The following is a 27,320-nucleotide window of genomic DNA, read 5'->3' as shown; positions in this document are numbered from 1 at the left end:
ACTTATTCCTGTATATCCAAGACTTCCATCCCAGCTTTAGCACGGAAAGTCCCACCCCTAGGGAATCCCTCAGTCCCAGGAAAATCAGGATGGGTTAGCACTCTGCTTTCCAGCCCTGGGGGCTCAGAACTCAGGCTGCTTTGTCACAACCCTACTGGTTAGCAGTGTGAGTATGGGGACATCCTGGAGAAGATTCAAGTCTAGGACAAGAGGGAGTATGTCTTTGAGGCTGGAAGAGCAAGGAGCCAGCTCAGCCTGAAAGCGAAGATACCACATAGCCGTGGTAATCAGCTATTCTTAGAGACGCCAGGAGCCTCGGTGGGGTCCCCAAAGCAGAGTTCCCCCACAAAACAAGGTCAGGTGGGCAGGGCTCTGGTGGAGTCATCCCTAAAAACAACAAGCTCCTCTCCCCAGCACCACGCCCCAACCAGGCAGAAGCAAAGAACTTCCAGGGCAAATAAATCTACTTAGGAAGGCGGGGGCCAGTCAAGTTAGTTGGTTCTGAGTCATACACCTTCTCCACTTGAGGTTTCCTAAATTCTAGCCCAGCGCTGCCATCTCTTATCATCAAGGCTTGAACAAACAAAACTTAAGCCTGTCCTTCGAAATGGCCTCTGGATGGGAACAGCAGAATCACCCGGAGGACTACTGAAACAATCGCTGGGCTCCTGCCCTGCAGATTCTGATTTAGGTCTCCGGTGGGGCCTGAGAACTTGCATTTGTAACAAGTTCCCAGGTGACACTGATGCTGCTGGTCCAGGGACCACACTTTGAGAACCACCGTCCCAGGAACTCTGTATTTTGTGAAATAAGCAGCAATTCCCTTTCTTTCCACCAAGGGAATCAAGAATGTGTAGGACAGTTGCAGATAAAAATTGGTTTATTTAACAGTCACTATGTACCAGGCACTTTGTAGGTATTTTCTCACTTTCTCTTTCAGTCCTCGCAACAGCTCTGTGAGGTAGGGATTGCACCCATTTTACAGATGAGGGAACTGAGGCACAGATGTTGAGTGACCTGTCCAAGGTGACCCAACTAGTAATGGCAGATTTTATCCAACTGTACAATTTCAGCACCTCCTATCTCTACGTATGAACGGTATTGAGCAAGACCCATAAAAGGCAGCAGGAATCACTTATCCTGATGAGTGGTTCCTCATGGGAGAGCATTCTGAGAGGCCTAAAAATCCCCTGAAGATCTGCATTTAAATGAGCTGAGAGTCCCAGGCAACGCTAGGTAGCAACCAGCCAAGGGCAGCTGCCAGAATCGGAGAAACCAAAAAGAACTCATGATTCTTACATAGGAAGAAGAGACTTATATCCATCTCTTGGGGCAGCGACCCTTGGCGGGAAGACTGAGTAAATGCACAGAGGTGAAGACTAGTTACAATGCCCGGTGCTGAAGTGGAGAGAGAACAGGGCCAGGGCAGCCTGGGTGCCTGCCGAGGCCCGCCGGGGGAGAGCCAGCAGAGGGAGGTGTGGAGATGGATGGGCTCTGCCAGCTCCAGGCGGGACCTGGGTAAGGGGATTCCCAAATGCAGACCCTTGGCGAATCTTCTAGCAGTCAGAGAAGTGAGCATCAGACCACCGGGCAAAGGATAGGTCACATGTGCACAAAAATATGGACAGGAAACAAGTCATGAGGAGCTGGGGCTGGAGAAAACGGGGCAAGCACTGGGATTAAGATGAGGTGAGCACCCACAGGTGAACAGTGCGACTCAGCCTTAGTCATCACTATGACCCCATTCCCAGGCGCAGAGCTCTGGCTACTGAGTGAGCTCCCCAGGGCCAGGAGCAGAGCAAGCCTCAGATGCCCCCTAGAGTCCTAACGCCTGAACTTTTGTACTTGTAAGGTTCCCTTCTTGAGCCTTGGTGGATTTTGTTTTTCCTTATTGCCCAGAACAGTGGTCGGCAAACTCATTAGTCAACAGAGCAGTAAACCGGCTCGCGAGCCACAGTTTGCCGACCACTGGCCCAGAAGAAGCCATCTGCTTGAGAACAAAAGAAAGGCCGGTTTAATGGGCATGGGCCTCTTGCTCTCATCAGAAGGTCTCTGTGGCAAGAGGAATGACTATCAGCGGTGTCTCTAACTATGGTTTTGAAGTACAAGGTCTCAAAATATTCAGGGAACAGCCACCGCATAGTGTCCCTCATCCTGGTGGGATATACACATGGCCTTGTCCAATGAGGGACAGGACTTCCCTCATCTGGCCTGAGGTAGATGCGGGGGCCCGAGTCCCAGGGAGCCCCAGCCCTTTGAGGGGTTCTGGAGATGGAGAGGAGGTCTTCCACCCAGAGGCTGGGGGTGGGGCCGGCTGGAGAGGCTCGGGTGATGAGGTGGATGATGCAGGGGTGGAGACGGAAGGCCAGGGGCCCTCGGAGCAGCGCCTGGAGGGTGACTGAGGGAGAGAAGGCCTGCGGCCACGGGCTCAGGGTGGGGAAATGGCTGGGGGAACCCAGCTGGCGGAGGCGGTGCAGGGTGTCCTCCTCGCTGATCCTGCTGAGAAGGGAAAGGGAGGGCCACCTGACGTACTCCTTTCTAGCGGCGCAGCTCCTGCCCCTCATCCACTCGTTCTGCCCCCGCCTGCTCCCCCACTGAGGCAGAAGGTGTTGCAATCACAGCCAATTCTCCCTGCTGCCCCTCAGCAAGAGCACGCCTGGCTCCCTTACCGTGGCGAGCTGCAGAAGACAAGCGTGGAGCTCCCGAGCGGCATCGGGCTGGGCCCCGCCCCTCAGGGTCTCCTGGAACACAGCGGCGGCCTCCTCCAAACGCTTTGGTCCCAGATTGGAAAGAGGAAAGTTTAGGTACTGGGGGAAGGGCAGTGGTCAAGGAACTTAAAAGTGCCCTCTTTCTCCAGCTGGCCCCCAGCTCCTGATATCACTGACACTGTGACATTGCGGTACCTGGAGCTTACCTAGAAAATGTCGATATAAAACCAATACCCACCATCCCACCCAAATTCCTCCTCTGCCTCCAATGTTGGACCCAGTACCTGCAGCCCCATCAAGGCCTTGCCCAGGCGGAAGAGGCCTCGGGGCCAGCCAGGCCGCAGGGTCAGGGCCACCTGAGCATCAGCCAGGGCCCACGCCGGCTGACCCAGCCTCTCGTGGCAGAAAGAGCGGTTTCCAAATAACCTGATGAAGACAAAGTGGCCGAAAGTCCGGTCCTCAACACCTTGCCTTGCCCTGACCTCCCAGCACAACGGCCAAGCCCCCGCCTACCTGTGGTCCTGGGGGTTGAGCTTCAAGGCCTGGGTGAAGAGGACCACGGCCTCACGGTAGAAACCTTTCTGAGCAAAGCCGGTACCCAACTCTGGCAGGAGGGAGGGTGGAAGGTTCAGACGGAGCTGCCTCAGATGGGGCCAGCCCAGGGAGGGCGGGAGAGGAGGGAGAGAGGATCTTACTTGCCAGCTCCTGGCTCTGCTGTAAGGCGGCTGCCAGCAGTCCTGGAGATGCCTAGGGATGGCAAGGGGAGAAGAGTCAAGCAGGACTTGGGCCTCAACCTCCCCAAATTCTTCTCTTTTGTTCACACAATTAACATTACAATCGGCACCAACTAGCTCAAGCAAGACGCTGTCAGCCCTACTTTCCTGCTGAGGAAACTAGCCGGGGTCAGGGTGTCAGTGGTGGAGCTTGACCCCAAGTCTCTTAAACATGAGGCCAGAGAACTCCTTCCCTTGGTCACTGCCCTCGACCCTTAGATCATCGGACTCCCCAGAATTTTCCACTAGTTCCAGCAGAGGTTTTTCTGTTCCCCTCACCTCTGCCTTAGGGCTCTGCGTGGGGGCCTCTTCTCTCGGCCAGCTTCCTTCCTCCTGGCTCATCTTCTTCCGAGGGCCCGGGCTCTTGCCTTGGGGCTCCTGGCTCAGTTCCTTCGCTCTGAGAGGGCTGGGGGGCCAATCCCCAACCTTGCGCAGAGCCAAGGACACGAAGGTGCTGGACAGATCCAGTACGTCCTGGGAGCGGAAAGGAAAGGGAGGGCGGGGTGGGGATGAGTATGTCCTGGAGTAGGGGGAAGCAGGAGGTAAGCAGAGGCCAAGAGGGGAATAAAGGGGGCTCTCACCTCTTCCTCACCACACTGTCCCGGAGCTGTGCTCCCAGGGCTGGACGGGGGGCTCCCATTCCCACCCGAGGTGGCCTCGACCTGGAGGGAAGGTAAACAGGCACAGAGTTGGGAATGGCGGGAGCCACATCCTCCTGGCACTTGGAACTCCTGGTGCCTGTCTGTGGACACTCACCTTGGGCACCCCGCTGTCCTGCCCCAGGCGCTCCTGTCGCTTTCGGTCCTTTTGGCGCTGTAATAATGATGAGGATGATGTATTCTGAGCACTATACTTAAGTTACAGATAAAATTTGTATCCTGAGATCAGTTCTTCATGTGGAGAATATATACTCTATGCCATGTATGTACCGGTGAAGAGTTTTGCATACACTATCTCACTTAATCCTTGGAACTCTCTGAGGGAGGCATTGTTATCCTCATTTTACAAGTGAGAAAGCAGACAAGAGCTACCAGGCAGACATCTCCCAGCGAGCAGGAGGCAGAGCCCAGCCCAGGCAGCATGGTGGCCCCAGAATGGCTGCACCACGTGGTCTCAGGGAGGCCCTACTGTCCCTGGGCCCCCTGGGCCCCCTGGCAAGAGGATCCTGCAGGTCGCCTCGAAGCTTTCCCTCCCCCCAACCCCTCTGAGCTCCCGCCCCTCTAGCCACCTTCTTCTTGAGCCGCTTCTTCTCTGCTTTCCGCTTCACGCGCTCCTCCTCGGCCACCAGCTCCTCGGCCAGACGGTTGGCTTCCTGGAGGAGGAAGGGCGGGCGGCAGGAGAAGAGAGCGAAAGCAACAGAGAGGTAAGTATGGAAGGATCCTGGAAGGTCCAGATTAGGGGGTGCTATAGATACGGGAATATGGGGTTCAAAGGTCACTGGGAGAAGGTGAAGCCCCATGCAGACAGTCTCACCTCCTCAGTCAGCAGGAGCTTCTGGGGCATGGGCACCTGAAGCAGGCTGTCCGAGCCGCTGGGCAAGGATGCAGAGGCAGAGGGTCTTTGAGGGCAAGGCTTAGGCCCTTGGGGAGGGCACAGGAAGGACTTTTGGAGACCACAGTAGGTACCCGGTCCCGCAGCCCCCTTGCCCCCATCACTCTGTCTAGTCGTTTCTCCCTCATTGTGGAAATGGTTCAGGAGGTAATCTGTCAGGAGGGAGAGAGAGAAGGGAAAGAAAAGACATGAGGGAGAGGAGCATCTGAGGGCCAGCCCTCCCCAGGGTACCAGCCTTGATCCCTGGGCCCGGCCCCTTCACTCCCCACCATGGTGCCACAGCTGCAGCCGCCCGCTGCTCCTATCCACACGGATCCGGTGTAGGCCCTGGGTATCACTCTCCACCAGCCGTCGAAGAAAATCCACTATGTCCTGGGAGAGGAGGGGAGGTAGGCTGGTGTTGGGGGGAGCTCTGGGAGAAAGCAAGGGGCGTGGCTAGGTTGACCCCTCCACCATGGGGATCACAAAGCAGCCACCCGGCCTGGAGAACCCAACTGGCCCACCTCTCCCAGCTCAGCACCTCAAAACACACTACTCTCAGCTTTCATGGCGCATCACCTCACTTCACTGTTGTCCCGCCTGCCCAAGGGCTGAGTGTGGCTTTCAGCCTGGCCTTCTCCACCATCCAGTATCTCCTCCCCTGATTTGCCACTCGGTCAGCCACTAAAACGAAGTCCTCTTACCTGCTCATCCAGTCACGCCCCCTGTCATATCTTTGAACATGAACAGCCCCCCTTTACCCCGCCTGGAGCTACCTCACGCTTAACTGAATGCAGCAATTCCTTGCTGGCCTCTCACCTGCACTTCATGTCTCTCCCAAGCTCTCAACAATTACCCCCTTACTGAGGCACTTCCAGTAACCCCCCACTGCCAAGGCCACACATTGGCATCTAGCTGCTCAGCCTGGGATCTGGAACCTTCCAAAAAGCTCCTTGGCAACCTTTCCAATCCTCCTCTGCCATCCTCCCTCTGCCACCAGGCTCTTTCCAGCCGTAGGCTTTCCCCACAGCGGTCCTCGAATCCCTCCTGGCTCTGGCCTGCTTTCTTACCACATCTTGTCTCAACTTCAAGGTCCAGTTCAAATTCTATCTCCCCTCAACGACATGCCACACCCTTTCATCTCCAATGGTCTCTACTCTCTCTCAACCAAGCTGCGCTCACACAGACTGTGTTATACAATACAGAGCCTTACTATTCACTGTTTTTCTTAAAATATATTTTTATTAATTTCAGAGAGGAAGGGAGAGGGGGCGAGAGATAAAAACATCAATGATGAGAGAGAATCATTGATTGGCTGCCTCCTGTACACCCCCTACTGGAACCTGCAACCCAGGCATGTATGTGCCTTGACCAGAATCGAACCTTCCTCTCTGAAATCAATAAGATATATATAAAAATAAAAATTAAACTAAGAAGGACAGGAATCATCACGTCCCAATGCGGCTCATCAGGCCTAAACAGAGCAGACCCTGACTAGGTGGTAGCCTGCTGACTGAGAAACCTAGAAGCCACATGAAACTCCAGAGTGCTAAAATAATGTGTAGGCAGGACTTCAGATCACTGAGGGATAGTCAACCTCTAAACAGTGTTAGATGCAGGGCTCCCCTCAGTAGACAGTCTGGACTCAACGGCATCTTCATTTACATTGCTGGGCACTTTCATCAAACTTTATTCTCATATTTGAATTGTTGGTAGGTTTGTTTCAACTTCTGAAACTGAAACTTAGACACAAATAATGCATGCTCTGGACCCATTGTAGGAACCTCCCCAGGATGCACCTGCCGTTCAAATCCTAATATATATCATTCCCTATGTCTTCAACCTCTCTTTCCTCCTCAGCCCAGTCCAGCCATCTTAAAACAAAACAAACAAACAAACAAACAAACAAAACACTCCTTTGACCTTCCACCTCTTCTCCAAACACATTCTATGCTATTATCTTCATTTACAACCTGGCCACACATGACATGGCCCCCCAATACCTTCATGAATCACCTCCTACCATCTTATCATCCTCCTCCAGCCACAGTGACCTCCTCTTAAGTCCCTACAACACCAAGGGCGCAGAGAAGCTTCACTTTTAACATCTCCAGGGCCTTTGTACGTAGGTCCTCTCCTGCAATGCTCTTTTCCCAGTGAATGGCTCAATCTTCTGCCCCCTTCAACTCTCTGCTTACACCTTTGTAGAGAAACTTTCTCTGGCCATTTCTTTTAAAACAAGTCTCTGAACTCCACTCAGTGGTCCCTAGCTTCCTCCTTGCTTTATTTCTCTTTGTACTTCTTGTATTTGACATACTATATTGTTTATTTTTTTTAAAATATATATTTTATTGATTTTTTACAGAGAGAAAGGGAGAGAGATAGAGAGCTAGAAACGTCGATGAGAGAGAAACATTGACCAGCTGCCTCTTGCACACCCCCTAACGGGGATGTGCCCACAACCAATGTACATGCCCTTGACCAGAATCGAACCTGGGACCTTTCAGTCCGCAGGCCGACGCTCTACCACTGAGCCAAACCAGTTTCGGCAATTGTTTATTTATTAATTGGCTGCTTCCACTAGATATTTCTAATCCATTTAATAAAGGGATTTTTTTTTATCTGTTTGATAAGACTTGTCTTCCCAGCAGAAACCAGTGCCTGTGTTAGGTGCACAGCTGGTGTTCAGCGAGTGTGTGCTGAGAGGGTAATGGCAGACAGATTGGGGAGGAGATTATTCTAATAGAGATCTGCTGGGAGCTATATCTGAACTCTGTGTGACCCAGTGAGTTGGAACTTTGTTCTCTCAGTGACGGGAGTGGACCTGACATGGGAAGTGAAACACTCAGATAAAAGACTGGTGGAATGTTTAGTGACAAGGCCATTACCACTGTCCAGGCCAGAGAGAATGAGCTCTTGAACTAAGGCAGTGGCAGCAGGAGTGGGAAAGGAAATGATGGGCTCGACTGGAGAGAGACACTTCAGAAGTAGTGACTCACTAACTACATGTGTGACGTACAGGAAAGGGGGAACGACATAGAATGACTTTCAATTTCTGGGTGGAAGTTTGCGTCATCAACTGAAACTAAGATTAGAGGAAGAGCAATCTGTTTGCAAAGATGATGAACTTCTGGACTTGTGAGTTTGAGGTTTTTACACATAACCATGAAGCCGTTGGAAGTCTAGCTTCTCATTGTTCCCAAATCAAATAACCTGTCCCTCCCTCAATAACCAGATCACCTACCTGAGAACATCCAAACCCTAGGTTGGGCAAGCCTTTCAAGTGCCTTCGTTCCCTCATCTCCTACAGTTTAAAACAAACCCTCCGCTCAGGTTGCATTTCAAGGAAGTTCTTTTAACTTTTCCTTGCTTTGGTGTCTTTGCTCCCACGGCTCCCTCTGATCATAACACCCTTTCCAAGGAGCTCCTACTCTAAGGTGACCAGACGTCCCGCTTTTGGCGGGACAGTCCCGATTTTTAACAGTTTGTCCCCCGGCGTTTTAAAAAAGCCCGGAAAAATCGGGACTGTCCCGCCAAAAGTGCGACGTCTGGTTACCTTAGCCTACTCCCTTCCTTATCCTCAACCCACAGACTCCAAGCTGCCCTACCCCGCGCACCACGCACCTCTCGCACGGATCCCTGCGGTGTCCTCCCGGGGCGCCGCCTCCCCGCCCCGCGCCGCGGGCTGCAGGAGGTCAGGGCCCGAGGCCACGCCTCTCCAAGCCCGCAGCCCAGCGGGGCTCCCGGCTGCGGCGAGACTCAGCACCGCGGGGTGGAAAGAGGCGTGATCGACCGAAACTGGGCGCGAGGGGGAGCTAGGAGCCCCTTTACCTCTTCGCCGTAGTCCTCGGGACCGAATTCCTTGCAGAGCCTGGGGACAGCAGCGCCCCCCGGCGGGCAGCAGGGCCGCAGAGGACAGTCTATACAGGAAAAGAAAACCGCCTGTCAGGGAGAGGGGTTGGCCGGAGACCTCAACCACCGCATGAGACTCAGACCCCTACTGAAAACAGACAGACCCGGGACCGGCTGCCCCCGCCCGCCTGGATGCCCCCTGATCGGTCACACCCGCTTACCTAGCTTGATCCGCCCCGCTGCCTTCGGAACCAGCGGCATCTCGCGTCCACAGTAACCCGAAAGTGAAAGACAGTCTTGTTTTTGATGCGGGCCCAAGGGATAGGGGCGGAGGGGTAAGAGGGCAACGCGGGCGGCCATCTTTGTTCGGGGCGGAAGCGTCCGGGTACGGGGCGCGAGAGGGGTCAGGACGGTCCCGCGGCCGCCGCGCCAGAAAGGACGGCTCCGTGGGTGGGGCGGAGTCCGGGCTCCGGCGGACGTTGGGCTGCGCGGGCCAGTGGGAATCGTTAGGTTCGTTCCGGGCCCGCCGACCCATGGCCCGGGCGTCCCGCTCGGATGGCCTGCCTCCGCTCGCTCCGGGGCCGCAGCCATGGGCACTGGCAGGGGCCGCGGGGGAAGAGCCCTGGGAGCGAAGGCGAGCGGGCGCCACCGGCGGGGATGTCCGTGGCGAGCCGGGGCTGCCGGCGGCCGGGAGCATCCCCTGCTTGGACCCGCGGCCCGGCGGAGCTGCAAGAGGGCAGCCGTGGTGGGCGGCGCCGACGGACAAGGCAGGGCCCCATGAGGCTGGCGCCGCTGACCCGAGGCCGGTGCCTCCCGCGCTGCAGCGGCTCCAGGCTGCGCTGCTGCGGCTGCACCGCGAGCGGGAGCGGCTCCTGCAAGTGCGGGACTGCGCCCGCCACCTCCAGGCGGCCGTGCGCCTCCTGAGGATGCTGCACCCCGGCGCGCCGTGCCCAGGCTCGCACCCCTGGCCTCAGCTCTGCCGCGACCTGCTGCTGCTGCCGCTTCCCTGGAAGGCAGTCCTGCGAGCCGGCCTCAGAGAGACTCCCGAACCGCTGCTTCTGGCGCGCCCCGTCGGACTGGCTGCCCAGCGCCTGGATGCTGTCATCGAGGCGCAGCTTCGCGCTCTGGGCCGGGCGCCCGCCAGCCCCGTGCTGTCGTCAAACCTGGCTGACCTGCTGCAGGCGCTGACCACCTACCATCAGCTGCAGGGAAGAGCCTCAGCCCACGTCCCAGGGGCGGCGCGCCCTTTCCCCCCGGGCCGAGTGCTTGGCCTCCTGGCGGAAGAGCGGGGTTACCTGGTGGCCCGTCGGCTGCATGAGGCGCTCAGGGGATCGGGCTTGTGGGACCAGCTCAGCACGTGGTGGAGTGAGGAGCGGGAGCTGCTGCTGGGTCTCCTGGGCCTGATTGGGGGCGTGGCAGGTTCAGCCAGCGGCCTGGGCCCAGGTGGGGCTGGAGCCCTGTGGAGCCAGTACTGGGCCCTGCTATGGGCAGCCTGTGCTCAGAGTCTGGACCTAAGCCTAGGACCCTGGAGGGACCCCAGAGCAGCGGTACCACAGCCGAGTCAGGGTGAGCGGTGGGCTTGGGTGGGCGTTTGGAAAGGCTGGAGAGTCCCTTCTCCGTCGGTGACCTCACTCACCTGCCAGCCTGACTTACAAAAACAGGCCCTTTAAAATGAACACCCGCTTGCTCTCCTCTGCAACCCCGGGATTCAGGCAATCTGAGCTTTCTAGGCAAAGTCTTGCTTTTCACCCTAGTGTGTTGTTTTTTTTGTGTGTGTCCGTGTTTTTGTTTTGTTTTGTTTTGTTTTTTTTACAGAGAGGAAGGGAGAGGGATAGAGAGTTAGAAACATCGATGAGAGAGAAACACCGATCAGCTGCCTCCTGCACACCCCTACCGGGGATGTGCCTGCAACCAATGAACATGCCCTTGACCGGAATCGAACCTGGGACCTTTCAGTCCGCAGGCCGCCGCTCTGTGCACTAAGCCAAACCGGTCTTGGCTTCACCCTAGTCTTGAGTTTGGGGGTTGGGGGGTGGGGGAATGCCTCCTCTCTCCCCCCATCATTGAGTGGGCAGTGATTGTAGAAAATTGAGGCCTTGTTTGCAGGCTCGAGTCATTTCTCCCATTAGCATCCCTGCCTCAGGAGTGTGAGAAGGAGCTGGCTTCGTTGTGTCACGGCCTGTTTCATCAATCTCTGATCCGGAGCTGGGACCGAGGTGAGAAGGAAGGGCCACTGGGAGTGACACAAACCCCAGTTGACCTTTCCCTGTTAAACTGTACCCCCTCATCTTCAGTCTTCTGCCAAGCCTTGGGGTCTGCTGGCGACCAGAGCAGCCTTTCCTCATCCTCTCACACCACTGAACTTCTGCAACGGCTCTTCCCTCCTCTCTTGGATGCCCTTCGAGAGCCCAAGTCAGGGCTGCTGCTCTGTCAGCCTCCAGGTGAGACAAGCAGCTGGGGCTGGGGGAACAGGAGCACCGTTGAGGATATCTCCTTTATTCTTTCCCTCTGTTCTAAAGGCTGGCTCCTCCCAAAGGTGCTCCATGACCTCTCAGATACTTGTCCCTCCCCTCCCCAGGCCCTGCACCCCTTGCCCTGGGGCTCTGCACCTTGCAGACCATCTTGCTCTGGTTTGGGGGCAGAGCTCAGCAGCATCTGGCAGCATGGGCCCCGGGTTCCTTCCTGCTCCTGATCCAGAAGGACTTGCGGGTAAGTAGCTAGGGATGCGGAGGGGAGCAGCCCAGGCTGGGCTCAGACCTCACTCCCTGTTTCTGCCGAAGCCTCTGTTACATCAGGCAGAAGTTCTCTCCAGCCTGGTCTCGGAGGAAAGCCTGGCCCTGGAGGTGGAGCAGCAGCTTGGCCTGGAAATCCGGAAGCTGGCGATACAGATCCAGGTGAGGAGAGCAGGGACCCCAAGAGTGGCTAGCTTTTTTTTTTTTTTTTTTTTTTATCTTTATTGTTCAGATTATTACAATTGTTCCTCTTTTTTTAAAAAAAATATATTTTATTGATTTTGTACAGAGAGGAAGAGAGAGAGATAGAGAGCTAGAAACATCGATGAGAGAGAGTCATCGATCAGCTGCCTCTTGCACACCCCCCACTGGGGATGTGCCTGCAACCAAGGTACATGCCCTTGACCGGAATCGAACCCGGGACCCTTCAGTCCCCAAGCCGACGCTCTATCCACTGAGCCAAACCGGTCCCGGCAAGAGTGGCTAGCTTTTGTGTTGGGGTTAGGAGTGGGCCACAGCACACCTCAGAAACTTGGAATTTTCTTGGAGACTCTGCTAAATTTAATCTTTTTTGCTTTGTTCATTTTCTACTTTGTATTATGGAAAATTACAAACATGCACAAGTAGAGAGAAGGGTATAATGGAGTCCCATATTCCTACCCCAGAGGCTTTAACAATGGTCAGCTCCTGGTCAGTTTTGTTTTATCTATTTTTCCCCTCCCCAATGTCAGGCTCTCATTTGGTCATATGAACGGCCACTGATGATGATTGCCTAGATCCATGATTTCTTTCTCCTTATGATTAGGGTGGATAGTGATGGTCATGGGAGCTCTGAGGACAGAAGACAGTGGTGGGCATGTAGTGACAGGAGGTCCATACGAGGCCTATGGCTCACGGGTGGCTTGGCAGCTCTAGAGGAGGGGCAGGAAGCGGACAGTTCATAGTTCCTTGGGAGAGTAGTGGAGAGACGGCCTGACCAAAGCAGAAACTCCCTTTGTATGCAGTGGGTTTGTGTGTGTTTGGGGGAGGGGGGCGCTGTGGAAGAGTAAGCAGATGGAGGGCATTGAACACTAGTGCACAGAATCGAGACTTTATCTAATGAGTGGTAGGGAGCCACTGTAAGAGTGGGAGGGGAACAGTGAAGGCAGTGATGGTGTTCAGGGGGGAAGAGAGGTGAGGAGACATACTGTCCAGCTCTTGGTGGTGGTGGCGAGAACAGAGCAAAAGGAACAGAAATAGTGTGCTCACTGTATGGACCAAACACTGTACAAAGCACTCTGATGCCTTGTTCCTCTATCTGGGCATTCCACCACACACAGTACTGGGATGAAAAAGAAGAATTGATGTTGTGAGTTTTCTCCCCAACTGGACTGTAATGCCCCAGAGAGACTGTCTCATCGTGTGATCTTGCATTTACTGAGTATTGAGTACAGAGGTTCCCTACCAATATCAGTTGACAGAGGGGTCATTTCCTTGGCATAAATAAGGAAAGAGGGGAGAAGAGGTTTGGTTTAGAGAGGCTGTTGTCAGGATATGTACCAGGAACCACATGGGTTCCAGCCTCACCCCCATGTCCAGACCCCCAGACTCCTTCCTCTCTCCAGGCTTGCTGGCATTTAGTCACCTTTTCTTTACAGACCTGCTACTATATACCCTATATCTTGGGGTGCTTATCCTCCAAGATGGGCTATAGAGACCCTCTCTTTTTTGCCATCTCCCCCCTTCAAAAACAAAACCTAGCCCTAGCTGGTTTGGCTCAGTGGATAGACGTTGGCCCGTGGACTGAAGGGTCCCGGGTTCGATTCTGGTCAAGGCACATGCCTGGGTTGCAGGCTCAATCTCCAGTAGGGTTCGTGCAGAAGGCAGCCATCAATGATTCTCTCTCATCATTGATGATTATCTCCCTCCCTCCCTCCCTTCTTCCCTCTCTCTCCTTTCCTCTCTGAAATCAATAAAAAACAAAATCTATCAAACCGAGGAAACCAAACCAGGGCCTTTTCTTACTTTATGGGTTTGCATTGCTCTGGAGAAATGCAAGTAGGCTGTCAGAATACTCAGTGTAAGGACATCCCAAAGGTTCTTTTTTTTTTTTTTTTTTTTTCCAAAGGTTCTTGAATCTCAGAAAGTTACAATCATTGCTTCCGATCTTCACCCAGTTCCTGCCTTCCTTTCATAAATGATAGCCAGATATTGTACAACTCCCTTTTCTTCAGCCTCTCCCTAGCATTTGCTTTTGAACATTGGTTGTGGTGAGGGTCTCTCTCTCTCTTTCCTATTAATGTTCCTCTAGGAAAAAATTAATCTGGAGGATTTCTATCCCCTGAACCAAGCTGGGAAGAGCAGGATATCTTAGGGCAATTATCCATAATCTTTTCTGGGTTTAGACCTTTTGGAAAATGCAGTAAAAGCGATGGTATCTGTCCTCAGAAAATGCCTGAGCCACACAATTATGTATACAATTCTGTTCTTAGGTTTTATGGATGCCAAGTTAAACAGCTCAGATTTAGAAAAGCATCAGAACTTGACAAGCCCCTAATAGTGTTCTGCAAACTGTGGCTCTTTGGCCCCTTGAGTGTGACTCTTCCACAAAATACCACGTGTGGGCACGCACATACAGTGCGATTGAAACTTTGTGGCCCATGCGCAGAAGTCGGTTTTTGGCTCTCAGAAGAAATTTCAGTCATTGTACTGTTGATATTTGGCTCTGTTGACTAATGAGTTTGCCGACCACTGCCCTAACAGACAAACCCCTTTTACTTTGTCACTGTGCCCACAGCTCCTGCCTGAAGAGTCACTGAGTCTCTTTTTTCAAGAATGCTATAAACAAGCTACACAGGGCTTCGAACTTCACATGCCACGGGGTCGATACTGGCGGCGGCGCCTTTGTTCTGGTAACTCCTCATTCCAGCATCCTCAGGGTTCCCAGGGGGTAAGAGTATCCAGACCCCTCCAAATCCTACCCCCACACCGGAAATCCTACTGTCTTCCCCCAATCTCTTCATTAGGTGCTCATGGATCTCAGTAACCTTATATCCTGTCCTTCCTTTTCTCTTACCCCAGAACTTCCCAGCATTCCTAGTGAGTATGCTAGGTTGGTGGTCCGCACTGTACTGGAGCCTGTATTGCAAGGATTGCAGGGTTTGCTACCTCCAGCCCAGGCCCCTGCCCTTGTCCAGGCATTGACAGCCATCCTGAGTGCCTGGCTAGACCACATCCTCACCCATGGGATCCGGTTCAGGTGGGGAGAAAAGGAAGTAGTGGCGGGTGGGGGGGGGGGGGTGGTGGTGGTGGTGGTGGTGGTGGTGAATGAAATTGGAATAAAGGAGGGATAAGTGGGGCAGAGCAGTTTAGGAAGACCAGAGGGTCAGGTGGTCATCTTGTACCTCGGCCTTCAGCCTGCAGGGGACACTGCAGCTTAGACAAGATTTTGGAGTGGTCCGAGAGCTGTTGGAAGAAGAGCAGTGGGGCCTGTCCCCTGAACTTCGCCAGAATCTGTTCACGCTCAGCATCTTCCAGCAGCTGGATGGGGCCCTGCTGTGTCTACTGCAGCAGCCTCTGCCCAAGACTCAAGTCCACAGAAGGCCTCCCTGTTGCTGTGAGTCACTCCCCCTTCTCAACTCCAGGCTCTTTGGGCCTCACTTACTACTTTAAAGACCCATCCCCCAAGCTCATCATTGGTCTGGCTTCAGCAACTCCCCAGCAGCCACTTCCTTTCCACTCCTGCCTTACCAGGTGCGTGTAAGGAGGTCCAAACCTTGGAATTGCCCAGCAGCAGCCTCAACAGCCTGGAGAGCTTGGAGCCCCCTCTTCGGCCTGGAGCACCCCCAGCACAGACAGCTCAGCTGCTGAGCATGCTGTGGGGTGGGGGACCTAGCCCCGAGGCTTACCTGGTGGGAAATCAGCAAGCCTGGCTTGCCCTAAGGCAGCACCAGCGCCGCCCCTGGTGGCAACTGCCTTTTCTCTCCTGCCTGGAGACCAGTCCTGAACCCTAAGGACTCTAATCGGCAGCCAGAAAGTCAATGCTCGGCATTTCTGGCTGGGAAAGCCCAGACATTGGAACCGCCTGTTAAAGAAGCCTACATCTGAAGCTTGGAAGAAAACATACGTGAGAACAAACTACACAGCCTGGGCTTACAAGCTAAGAATCCAGGGACACTCCAGTATCTGGAATCCAGAGTAAATGGCAATACCACAGCCTGGAGCCAGGAGGCTCAGGCCTAATTCCCCGTCAGAGAAGACATCTCAGGGCTAGACACTGGGAGGAGGGCCCCAGGGTTGTATCCCAGAGGAAAGGGAATTAGACAGCGAGTCTAGATGCCACTTCTTAAGTCTCCAGAGTCAGACCAAACATAAAGTGAGTACATCAGGAACCACAGAGGTGAAACAGTCTATAGCTGGGTCTGTCCCAAGGGTTGTATTACCTTGTCCACCCCATTACTACTTTTCAGCCGTTGCACCATATTGGGCTGTATGACCTTCCCATTTAAGTTTTGGTCACTGAGAGTTCAACATGTTTAATTTTCAATGACCTGGGTGGGGTCACTCCCTGGTAAGTGATAAGCCCTGCCGTGGTGATGGTGTCCTCCTTGTGAGGGACAGCGCCTAAGCTGGTGTTAACCTAGAAGGGGAAATGCAGAAGACGGGCCTGTTTTCGAAGCCAGGAGCAGACGGCTCTTCCACAGTCGTTATGGGGTCACCACAGGGCTATGAAGGGTAGGTAGTATTCGCTGACCAATTGCTTTGGGCCCCTCCATAATCTGTTTCGAAACCATCTCTTCGTCTGTGGCGTGGTCAGCCGTCCCACGCGACCCGCGGCGCAGGAAGCCTGTGCCCTGAGGGGGCCGAGGGGCGGGGCCTGTGCTCTGCGGAGACCGAGGGGCGGGGCCTACGGCTGCGCAGCCACTCACAACCTCCCCTGACGACACGTCTGACCGAACGAGTGCTTCCGGGGCGGAGGTTACCATGGCGGCGGCCGCCGTGGCTCGGCTAGGACTGCGAGCAGTCAAGGAGGTTCGGGTTCAGTTCTGCCCCTTCGAGAACAACGTGGAGTCTACGAGGTACTGGGGAAGGGAGAGGGAACGGGAAAGGACGCCCTTCTCTCCCGCCGGGGGCCTCGCGCTCTTCGGCCCGGCGCTCACGCCCCTCTCCCGCCGCAGGTCCTTCCTCCAGGCGGTGAGCCGCGACAAGGTCCGCGCCACCAACTTGAAATGCTCGGTGACTGTGGACGTGCGGCACGACGGCTCCGAACCCCGCGTGGATGTGCTTTTCGGTGGGCTCGCCGGGGGAGCCGGGCGGGAAGGGCGGCAGGCAGCCCGCGCCCCCTGGGCCCTGTGGTCCTCGTACCTGACTCATTCGCTTCTTCCCCAGGAGACGGGCATCGCCTGGTCATGCGCGGCGCCCACCTCACCGCCCAGGAGATGCTCATGGCCTTCGCCTCCCACATCCAGGCCCGGAGCGCAGCGGGGAGCGGGGACACCCCCGGCGCCGATGGGGGCCGCTGACAGCGCGTAAGAGACTAACAAGCAGATGTTAGCCTGGGACTTAGAACACTTATCCACGAAAAGCTTGACTTAATCATTCAACTCACCATCTGGAGGGCCACAGACACCACCCCCACCCCTGAAAAGAGCCCTATGACTACAAATCCAACCAATGCTTCTGGGATGAGACAGGATTCGGGAGGGGTCTAGACAAACTTGAATTTATTTCGTTTTCTAACCATCACGTTTTGAATTTGGTACCACTCACTCAAGTATGATACCTCTTACTCTTATTAGCTAAATCCAGTGCTGTTTTCTTAGTACTGATCTCTCCACCTAAGTAGCATTTGCCACTTTTAATTCATTCATTCCCTATGGAACTTCTCTTCCTTTTTTTTTTTTTTTTTTCCTTTCCCTCTCTTAAACATAAAGGTACACACACCCCCCCCCCCCCCTTTACTTTTGGGCTATCTCATCTTCTGTTATAACTTGAACTACCCTTTGGGTTAAACCCTGCATTTCTGTTTGGGTCTCATCTTAATTTCTGTGCTATAGTCAGGTTACTACTGATTTTCTCCAAATCTTACAAACATTCTTTGTTCAAAATAAAATTGATAACCCTACATACACATATACTTGCCTCTCACTGACTTCCCCATTCCTTTTAAAGGCACTTCATGTGCTCAGCCACCTGGGCTGGAAATCACAGCATTATCTCTGGCTCTGCTATCTCTGTTTCCTTGCATATCCAGTCAGTAAGTTCATATTATTTCTGTGTTAAAAGCTCCTGAAATTTTATTTCTATGTTAAACAAAAGTTCTCTTCATTCCCATTAACTCTCCTGTGTTATTGTTACAGTCTCCTTTTTTTCTCATAATTTTTGCTGCTGCTTAATTTTATCTTTCCAAAGCACATCACTGGTTATTTCTCAATACTACTTGTTTGGGAGAACAGCACCTAACGTACTTTTCATACAGTTACTACCCATTACTGTGGATCATGAATCAATTTAGGAGGTTAAATCAACTTTTAATAAATAAAAAGTAAAATATGTCCTCTGAGTCCACTGGCGAATTAAACAGAGTCCCTCCTTCTTCCTCAGGAAAAAAAAAAAAAAAGTAAAATAGAATAAAAAGTATCAGCACATGTATGGCACATGGAATGAGAAGTATTCTTTTAAGAAAGTTAAATTTTGCCGAAACCGGTTTGGCTCAGTGGTACAGCGTCGGTCTGCGGACTGAAGGGTCCCAGATTCGATTCCAGTCAAGGGCATGTACATTGGTTGCGGGCACATCCCCAGTCGGGGATATGCAAGAGGCAGCTGATGTTTCTCTCTCATCGACGTTTCTAGCTCTCTATCCCTCTCCCTTCCTCTCTGTGAAAAATCAATAAAATATATATTTTTTTAAAAAGTTAAGTTTTAACCCTTTGCACTCCGAACCATTCTGGACATTGGCTACCAGCTACTCGACGCTACTTTGCGAAACGAGCGTTGAATTAACTCAATTCCCCGTAATCACTAATAAACTGCAATGTCCCCTGAGAGGGGACATCCGAGTGATATGCTAGAATTCCGATGTCCCCTGAGAGGGGACAGCGGAGTGCAAAGGGTTAAGTATATAATTATCTATATATAAGGTATCCCCCCAAAATGTACACACACTTTAATAGCTGATAGCTCAGTTTTGAAAATGAAATGTATTTTAATAAACATGGCCTTTATGATTATTCAAAATGTGTTATACATTTTTGGGGAGACACTATATATGTGTGTATAGATATATAAAATACATGTACATGTGTATATCTGAATGTAGTTGGTTACAATGTAGTATATATATATATTTAAATATATTTTATTGATTTTATACAGAGAGGAAAGGAGAGAGATAGTTAGAAACATCGATGAGAGAGTCTACCGGGGATATGCCTGCAACCAAGGTACATGCCCTTGACCGGAATTGAACCCGGGACCCTTCAGTCCCCAAGCCGACGCTCTATCCATTGAGCCAAACCGGTCCCGGCACAATGTAGTATATTCTTTTTACTATGGCTTATAGGAAAAGATGGTTGCTAGCCACCAGAACTTCAAAATGCTCAGCTAGGCAATCAAGGATCTCTAGACACTGCTTGCTGGGTGCTTTGCCAAATACGTTTTCCATGAGTCTCCTACAGCATTACTGTTCTGCTTCTCTGCTTAGAAGAAGGCTATCTCGCTCTAGCTGGTTTAGCTTAGTGGGTAGAGGTAAGCCTGCAGACTAAAGGGTCCCTCCCAGGTTCGATTCCAGTCAAGGGCACATGCCCAGGCTTGACCCGCAGTAAGGGGCAGCCAATCAATGATTCTTGTCATTGATGTTTCTATTTCTCCTTTTCTCTCTGAAATTAATTAATTAATTAATTAATTTATTTATTTATTTATTTATTTATTTATTTATTTATAAAAGGGTGCTATCTACAAAGGGCTGAATTCCCCCTCTCTCTTTAAAAAAAGAAAACTACCACAAGACATTATAGTGTAGTAAATATCCTGAATGCCTGACTTAAACTACCAGCTTTGCCCTTAAAAATCTGTGTAACTTTGGACAAATTACTTACAGTGCCTCTTTCCTCTTTTGTAAAATGGGGACAGTAGTGCCTACCTCCTAAGACTGTTGAGAGGATTAAATGAATTGACATCTGTTAACACCTAGAACATTTTTGGGAATGAATTAAGTGTTATGTAAGAGGCCTAATCATCCTACTTTATGTATACCATGAGAAGGCAGGGTTCTTTGGAAAAGACATTAATGCCGGGGAAAATAGAAAGGAAAAGAGGAAGACCAAAAATAAGGTGAATTGACTCCATGAAAGAAGCCATAGGCATGAGTTTACAGGAGCTGAGCAGGGCTGTTGAGGATAGGACATTGGGGACAAAACTCATTAAGGCTTACCAGGAGTCTGAGCAGACTCAGTGATGTATAACACACAAGAAGCTTTACACTACAAAGTTACAGCTTGGGTAAGAATTTCCCAGCTCTGGTTAAATGGCTGTTATCTTTGGCCAGACTTAAGCATTCCTTATTTTTTTAGATGGGGTGGTTCAAACATTGCTGTAAACATGTGAACTTGAGGTTAGGGTTTTCTCTGTCCCCAGCACCTTGCATAATGCCTGATACAGTGTGCACAATAAACATTTGTTGAATTTACAAATATTTTAAAAATACCTTGTGCCTATAACTCCCATTGGTACTAAGATACAAAGATGAATAATAAAACTCGGGTATGTAATGAATGCTACAATATGGACCAGGTGCATTGGTAGTAAGACAGGACTGACCATTGGGTTTGGTTTGAAGGTGATTTTTTGTTGTTAATCCTCACCTAAAGATATTTTTTTCCCATTGATTCTGAGCGAGTGGAAGGGGGGGGGGGGAGAGATGGAAAGAGAAACATCAATATGAGAAAGACAAATCATTTGGTTGATTCTTGCACACGTGCCCTGACTGGGCTTGGGAATTGAGCCTGCAACCGAAGTACATGCCCTTGATGGAAATGAACCCAAAACCCTTCAGTCTGAGGGCCAACCCCCTAACTAAGCAGTTGCCAACTGGTGGTCCATGAGGTCCAAAAGATTGGCGACCGCTGCTCTAACTACTGAGCTAAAGTGGCTAGGGCAGAAGGTGATTTTTGAATGAGCAAGTCTACCAATGTAGGGTGGGGCCAGAAGTCAGATTATACTGAAATTGGAGTAGACATGCAACAAAGTATTTTATATAATGAAGTTTTGATGAGGTGTGATAATAGAGTAGCATAAGGGTGTGGAATAGGTTTTTATTTTATTTTTTATTTTTTTATTTCTGTGGGGTTTTTTAATAGAAAATAATGACACTTTATTGATCTTGTTAAAATAATGTTTTTATATTCATACACAGAAACTTGCATAAGAAATTACAAATTTGAATACATTATATATATTCTTCCAATCATTTGCTGCAAACACTTAAGAGTACCAAGAGAATAAAAATAAAAGTTTTCTAATTTTTTTCATTTCTAGAATATATTAATATGGTCATGCAAAAAAGTTTTAGTATTTATTAATAGTATTTCAATAATTGAGTTTAGTAAAAAATTTTTCCTGTCTTTTTTTTTTTTTAATCTTTATTGTTTAAAGTACTATATATAGTATTATATATATCTTTTTCCTCATTGGCTTCTCCCCAGCTGGAGTAGGTTTTTAAATGTCAGGGATTTGTATTTTATGAAAATAACTTTTGTGGAGAAGAAACTATTCCAAGAGTACTGTCCCACTGGCTAGCTAGATCCTGGTCAAAACATTACTTCCTGAAGATCCTCCAGACTATGATCTACCTGTCCTCTATGCCCCACACATGCTGGTTCCTAGAAAGCACTGTTGTCCTGCTCCAGGCAAGTATGCAAGGCATTTACCCCTTATTTGGGGTGGGTTACACCCCTTGTCGCCTGCCAAATGGCATGGAGGATGTTCCATGTTGTCCACAAGGCACACCTCATATGTAAATTCCCTTGATAAATTCTTAATGTATACTTAACCTGGCAGGGGAGATACCGTGATCACAAAGGTGGTGAAGGTGGTTTTCCCAGCACGAGGTTTATCCATTGCATTCCAGATGTGCTGACCCCTGAGATTTCATCAAATGTGAAAAATTCAACTGCAAAAGTTTTGGTATTGGGAGCCTAAAAATTAAATTCAATGAAATGATGGTGTTTCCCATCTATCATACCCAGGGAATTTTAACACCTTTTATGCTAAGCTGTTGGTTACAAATAAGTAACTGAATTTAAGTTACATTTCTGAACCATCATCAAATATAATATTGACTCTTCTAGGTCAAACTGAAGTGCTCCTACCTACAGCTTTCCCTAATCTGGACATAGGTAATCCTTTCCTTAAGGTCCTTTGCTTCCTGGGTTGTAGGAAAGGAAGAGGGGGAAAAAATAAGTACATGCCTCACCATTATGATCCTTTTAAGGGTTCCTCTAGTTTACAGTGGTTCTCGACCTTTCTAATGCCACGATTCTTTAATACAGTTCCTCATGTTGTGGTGATCCCCAACCATAGTTATTTTTGTTGCTACTTCATAACTGTAATTTTGCTACTGTTATGAAACGTAATGTAAATATCTGTGTTTTCCGATGGTCTTAGGCGACCCTGCTAGCGGTCGCGACCCACAGGTTGGGAATCGCTGCTGTGGAGTCTTGACTGGAATCTAACCCGGGACCCTTCAGTCCGCAGGCCCACGCTCTATTCACTGAACCAAACCAGCTGGGGCAGTTCCTAGTTTTGAACAATAACTTCCCAGTTCTCTCCAGCAATGTGGGAGTCTTTCCATGCGCCAGCAAGTCAGCAGTTGGATTCCTGGTCAGAGCACATGCTAACCCTTATCCATTAGACACGGTCCCAGGGACTCAATGCAGATAACAGCTTATGCCACACCAACACGCCAGTTCCGGGCTAGGGGCCTCAACCTGACGTAGCGGGGCGGGACTTCCGTCGAGAGGCGGGAGCGGAACCGGAGGTGCAGCGTGCAGATAAGTGGCCGCCCTAGCGCTACGCTGGAGCCCGGGAGCAGAGGCCGGACGCAGGTTCTCGGCCGCCCCTCGAAGCTCTCGCGACGCCAGCCTCGGTGCCCGAATGGCTCGGGGCGAGCGGCGGCGCCGCGGCGCGCCCGTGGATGGAGCGCGGGCGGCCGAGGGGGCGGCCCGGGGCGGCCCCGCGCGGCGGGAAAGCCGGGGCGGCGTGGCCCGCGGCACGGTCGCGGCGGCGGTCTTGGTCATCGTGGTCCTGCCGCTGGCCCTGACCCTGTCGGGGAGCTGGCTGCTGGCCTGGCACCGCGCGCGGCGGGCGGTCACGCTGCACTCCGCGCCCCCGGCGCTGCCTCCCGACTCTTCCAGCCCCGCCGTGGCCCCCGACCTCTTCTGGGGCACCTACCGCCCCCACGTCTACTTCGGCATGAAGACCCGCAGCGCGCAGCCCCTCCTCACCGGTAACCGGGCCCCGGCGGGCAGGCAAGCCAGGTCTTCCTCCGGGCGCCCCAGCTAGAGCGAGGGCGGGGAGCAGCGGGCCAGGAGAGTTAGGAGGAGGGATGGCCCTGAGCTGCTCGCAGACACAGAGGGGCAGGGTTGCTGCTTTCTGACTTACGTGGCCGTTCTACCCCCAGGACTGATGTGGGCACAGCATGGCACCGCCCCTAAGCTCAGGCACACGTGTGAGCAGGGGGACGGCGTGGGCCCCTATGGCTGGGAGTTCCACGACGGCCTCTCCTTCGGGCGGCAGCACATCCAGGATGGGGCTTTAAGGCTCACCACTGAATTCGTCAAGAGACCCGGGGGTCAGCACGGAGGGGACTGGAGCTGGAGAGTGACTGTAGAGTCTCAGGTCAGGGCCTCAGGACACCCCTCCCCTAGCCCAGACGCCTCCGTTCTTCCTTTGCTGCCAGCAAGTGCAGTGTGAAGTGGGGGGTAACAGCTGGAGCTGCGAGTCTGGCCATCTGGTTTGAATCTGGTTGCCTGCCTGAAAACACTTGCCTATAAGACCACCTGTATTTACAATTCCTAAGTCTTGGTTTCCTTTCTGTAAAGTGAGGATGAAAATAGCACCTAACACAGCATTGTAAGAATTAAAGGAAATAATATGTAGAGTTCTTAGCATAATACACGGCACAGAAATACTCATTATTTCCCAGAGAACTCTGTGCAGGGATCTTTAACTCACCCCACTGGGTGTTTACCCACAGTGACCCTCAACACCGCCAGATAACTCCAACCTCATTTCTCCAACAACTTCCATCTGGAACAGTTCGGTTCTCAACCAGTTTGTTCACAGAAAAAAAATGTCTTGGTTGTCAATGTCTTTGGTTTTGGACCTGACAACCCTTTCATGCTGATATCTCAGCCTGACAAAAAAGCGTCTCTCAGGCAACTGAGAGAATGCTTTTGTTGTTGGCGAAATTCATGATTAGCACAATTTTAAAACATAGAGACCATGCCGAGACCGGTTTGGCTCAATGGATAGAGCATCAGCTTGGGGACTGAAGGGTCCCGGGTTCGATTCCGGTCAAGGGCATGTACCTTGGTTGCGGGCATATCCCCAGTAGGAGGTGTGCAAGAGGCAGCTGATCGATGACTCTCTCATCGATGTTTCTAACTATCTCTCTCCCTTCCTCTCTGTACAAAATTAATAAAATATATTTTTTAAAAAATGTTTTAAAAAAAACAACATAGAGACCATCAAGAGTGCTAATGTTGCTAAGGGTGTGAAAGAAACAATGATTATAGGCGGTTGAAGAGATAGAAAAGCTGCTGATTTAGATAAAGGAAAAGCAATTAGCCAGTGACAGCCATTTGCGGAGATGGTGATGTATGAAGGTGCTGCATGCTGACCTGAAAGACATCCCTGGATCAAATGCTAAAAGTGATTCATTTAAGGCTGGTAGGGGTAAAATTAAGAAAAGAAGTGTTTGTTTATATATTAAACAGTACATTAGACATGTACTATATATATAAAAGGAAGGTTAAAACGGGATCATTTGGGAGTCTAGAATGGATTAATTCAATTTACCTGACTTCTAGTGGGTAAAATGATTTGGTTTTCCAACAGATCGCTTTTCGAACAGCCTTCCAGAATGAATTAAGTTCTAGAACCAACGTTCCACTGTATTTGTTGTTTCATTTTGCTCTGTCCTGGTGCCCCTTTCCCTCACTAAGTGTGATTCTCAAGAGCGAATGTAAATCTAATGCAATGTTTTTTCTGTCCTCCTTGTTCATCTAGGCCTCGGGTACCTCTGCCCTCCCTTTGGTGTCCCTGTTCTTCTACGTGGTGACAGATGGCAAGGAAGTCCTAGTGCCAGAGGGTGGGGCTAAGGGGCAGTTGAAGTTCATCAGTGGTCACTCCAGTGAACTTGGTGACTTCCGTTTTACACTTCTGGCACCAACCAGTCCAGGGGATACTACTCCCAAGTATGGCAGGTAACTGGGGTGGGAGAGAGTGTGGGGTGGTGGTAGGGGTGGTACGGATGCTGACTTAGCTTGGTTCCCATCTCCTCTGCTCTACCCTCTTTCCACCAGTTATTTCCCTTCGCACCATCCTCCATGCCCTCTACATTGTCAAGACCTTTCCATCCTAACTCCCGATCACCTCATATTTCTCTTTATAACCCCTTCTACTTCCTACCCTTCTGAATAATATTTCCTATTTGTCTTTCCCTTCAAGCTACAATGTCTTCTGGTCCTCCAACCCAGGACTTCCCTTGCTGACAGACATGGTGAAGAGTCGCCTAAATAGCTGGTTTCAGCATCGGCCCCCAGGGGCTTCGCCTGAACGCTACCTTGGCTTGCCAAGATCTCTCAAGTGGGAGGACAGAGACCCAAGTGGGCAAGGTGAGGCCCAAGGACAGTTCTTGATACAACAGGTGACAGTGAAAGCCCCCTTTTCTGTGGAGTTCGTGTTTGAATCTGGCAGTGCCCAGGCGGGAGGAGACCAAGCCCGGGGGCAGCTGGCAGGCAGCCTGCTGACGCAGGCCCTGGAGAGCCACGCAGAAGCCTTCAGAGAGCGCTTTGAGAAGACCTTCCAGCTGCAGAAGAAGGGCTTGGGCCCGCAGGAGCAAGCTCTGGGTCAGGCTGCCCTCAGCGGTCTCCTTGGTGGGATCGGCTACTTCTACGGACAGGGGCTTGTGCTGCCAGACATGAAGGCGGAGGAGTCCGAGCAGAAGGTGGCCCCGGCCCTCTTCCCGCCGGCCCCTCTCTTCACAGCAGTGCCCTCCCGGTCGTTCTTCCCACGGGGCTTCCTTTGGGATGAGGGCTTTCACCAGCTCCTGGTCCAGCGGTGGGATCCCCGCCTCAGCCGGGAGGCCCTAGGCCACTGGTTGGGGCTACTCAATGCCGATGGCTGGATTGGGCGGGAGCAGGTGCTGGGGGATGAGGCCCGAGTCCGGGTACCCCCAGAATTCCTGGTGCAACGGGCAGCCCATGCCAACCCCCCAACCCTGCTTTTGCCTGTAGCCCACATGCTGGAGGGTCGCGATCCTGCCGACTTAGCCTTCCTCCGCAGGGCCTTCCCCCGCCTGCATGCCTGGTTCTCCTGGCTTCATCAGAGCCAGGCAGGGCCAGTGCCCCTGTCTTACCGCTGGCGGGGTCGGGACTCGGCCTTGCCAACCCTGCTGAATCCCAAGACCCTGCCTTCAGGGCTGGATGATTACCCCCGTGCTTCGCACCCTTCAGCCACCGAACGGCACCTGGACCTGCGGTGCTGGGTGGCACTGGGTGCCCGTGTGCTGGTGCAGCTGGCAGAGCAGCTGGGCGAGGCTGAGGCGGTTGCAGAGCTGGGCCTGCTGGCTGCCTCTCTGGGGGCAGAGAAGAGCCTGGATGAGCTACACTGGGCCCCAGAGCTAGGAGTCTTTGCAGACTTTGGGAACCACACAAAAGCAGTGCAGCTGAAGCCTCGTCCCCCTCACGGGCTGGTTCGGGTGGTGGGCCGGCCCCACCCTCGCTTGCAGTATGTGGATGCCTTGGGCTATGTCAGTCTCTTCCCCTTGTTGCTGCGGCTGCTGGACCCCCAGTCTCCCCGCCTTGGGCCACTGCTGGATGTTCTAGCCGACCGTCGCCATCTCTGGAGCCCCTTCGGTTTACGCTCCCTTGCAGCCTCCAGCCCCTTTTACGGCCAGCGCAATTCAGAGCACGATCCTCCCTACTGGCGGGGAGCTGTGTGGCTCAATGTCAACTACCTGGCCTTAGGGGCACTCCACCACTACGGGCACCTCAAGGGTCCTCACCAAGCCCGTGCTGCCAAGCTCCACAGTGAGCTCCGTGCCAATGTGGTGGGCAACGTGCTGAGGCAGTACCAGGCCACAGGCTTCCTGTGGGAGCAGTACAGCGACCGGGACGGGCGGGGCATGGGCTGCCGCCCCTTCCAGGGTTGGACCAGCCTTGTCCTACTGGCCATGGCTGAAGACTACTGAAGGGAGAGTGTGGGAGGCGAGTGAGGTCCCTGTAACGCTCCGGACTACAGGGACCAGGTCTCCAAATTCTGCCCCAACCCTCAGATACCAGTGCTTTGAATCCTCATGTCAGGTGTCTCATTATCATCCCACACAACCCTGGGGTGAATGTGAATTCAGAGTCTTATTTTTCTAAATAAATTGGAAAACCATGCCAAATTACTGTTTTTGCCAGCTTTGCCTCACCAAGAGGTCTTGGCTCAGTCCAGGCCTGCGGGCTGCCTCCTATCCTCCA

At 52.1% G+C, this 27,320-nt stretch overlaps 4 protein-coding genes across 6 annotated transcripts; 3 read left to right on the top strand and 1 right to left on the bottom strand.

Annotated features, from left to right (window-relative positions):
* Positions 1-862: 862 nt before the first annotated feature.
* TTC31 (tetratricopeptide repeat domain 31) lies at positions 863-9,143 on the bottom strand. Of its 2 annotated transcripts, XM_084901352.1 has the most exons (13): positions 9,085-9,143; positions 8,843-8,931; positions 5,302-5,404; positions 4,955-5,184; positions 4,710-4,793; positions 4,238-4,294; positions 4,063-4,143; positions 3,761-3,955; positions 3,404-3,455; positions 3,222-3,312; positions 2,993-3,134; positions 2,670-2,771; positions 863-2,499 (listed from the first exon to the last, which is right to left on the bottom strand). In XM_084901352.1, exons 1-13 carry the CDS (start codon positions 9,122-9,124, stop codon positions 2,203-2,205), a joined length of 1,563 nt encoding a protein of 520 aa, XP_084757478.1. In that variant the 5' UTR covers positions 9,125-9,143; the 3' UTR covers positions 863-2,202. The 2 variants fall into 2 exon arrangements, with proteins under 2 accessions (XP_084757478.1, XP_084757479.1); XM_084901353.1 differs by lacking the exons at positions 8,843-8,931; positions 9,085-9,143 and adding an exon at positions 8,636-8,767.
* Positions 9,144-9,272: 129 nt separating this feature from the next.
* CCDC142 (coiled-coil domain containing 142) lies at positions 9,273-16,123 on the top strand. 2 transcript variants are annotated; one of them, XM_084901339.1, is made up of 9 exons: positions 9,273-10,429; positions 10,993-11,079; positions 11,158-11,304; positions 11,442-11,572; positions 11,644-11,757; positions 14,372-14,486; positions 14,656-14,833; positions 14,991-15,190; positions 15,328-16,123. In XM_084901339.1, exons 1-9 carry the CDS (start codon positions 9,397-9,399, stop codon positions 15,585-15,587), a joined length of 2,265 nt encoding a protein of 754 aa, XP_084757465.1. In that variant the 5' UTR covers positions 9,273-9,396; the 3' UTR covers positions 15,588-16,123. The 2 variants fall into 2 exon arrangements, with proteins under 2 accessions (XP_084757465.1, XP_084757464.1); XM_084901338.1 differs by having other exon boundaries at positions 10,993-11,304.
* Positions 15,756-20,275, top strand: MRPL53 (mitochondrial ribosomal protein L53). Its single transcript, XM_084901359.1, has 4 exons — positions 15,756-16,652; positions 16,752-16,864; positions 16,963-18,492; positions 18,685-20,275. The coding sequence occupies exons 1-3, from the start codon at positions 16,558-16,560 to the stop codon at positions 17,094-17,096; spliced, it is 342 nt and encodes a 113-aa protein (XP_084757485.1). The 5' UTR covers positions 15,756-16,557; the 3' UTR covers positions 17,097-18,492; positions 18,685-20,275.
* Positions 20,276-22,580: 2,305 nt separating this feature from the next.
* Positions 22,581-27,244, top strand: MOGS (mannosyl-oligosaccharide glucosidase). Its single transcript, XM_084901337.1, has 4 exons — positions 22,581-23,077; positions 23,252-23,469; positions 24,862-25,058; positions 25,303-27,244. Exons 1-4 carry the CDS (start codon positions 22,726-22,728, stop codon positions 27,044-27,046), a joined length of 2,511 nt encoding a protein of 836 aa, XP_084757463.1. The 5' UTR covers positions 22,581-22,725; the 3' UTR covers positions 27,047-27,244.
* Positions 27,245-27,320: the final 76 nt, after the last annotated feature.

Source organism: Pipistrellus hanaki (assembly GCF_964339955.1).
Source record: "Pipistrellus hanaki genome assembly, chromosome: 12".
Classification (NCBI taxonomy): Eukaryota; Metazoa; Chordata; class Mammalia; order Chiroptera; family Vespertilionidae; genus Pipistrellus; species Pipistrellus hanaki.
Note: the sequence above shows the minus strand (reverse complement) of the source record. Positions and strands in the feature narration are given on the sequence as shown.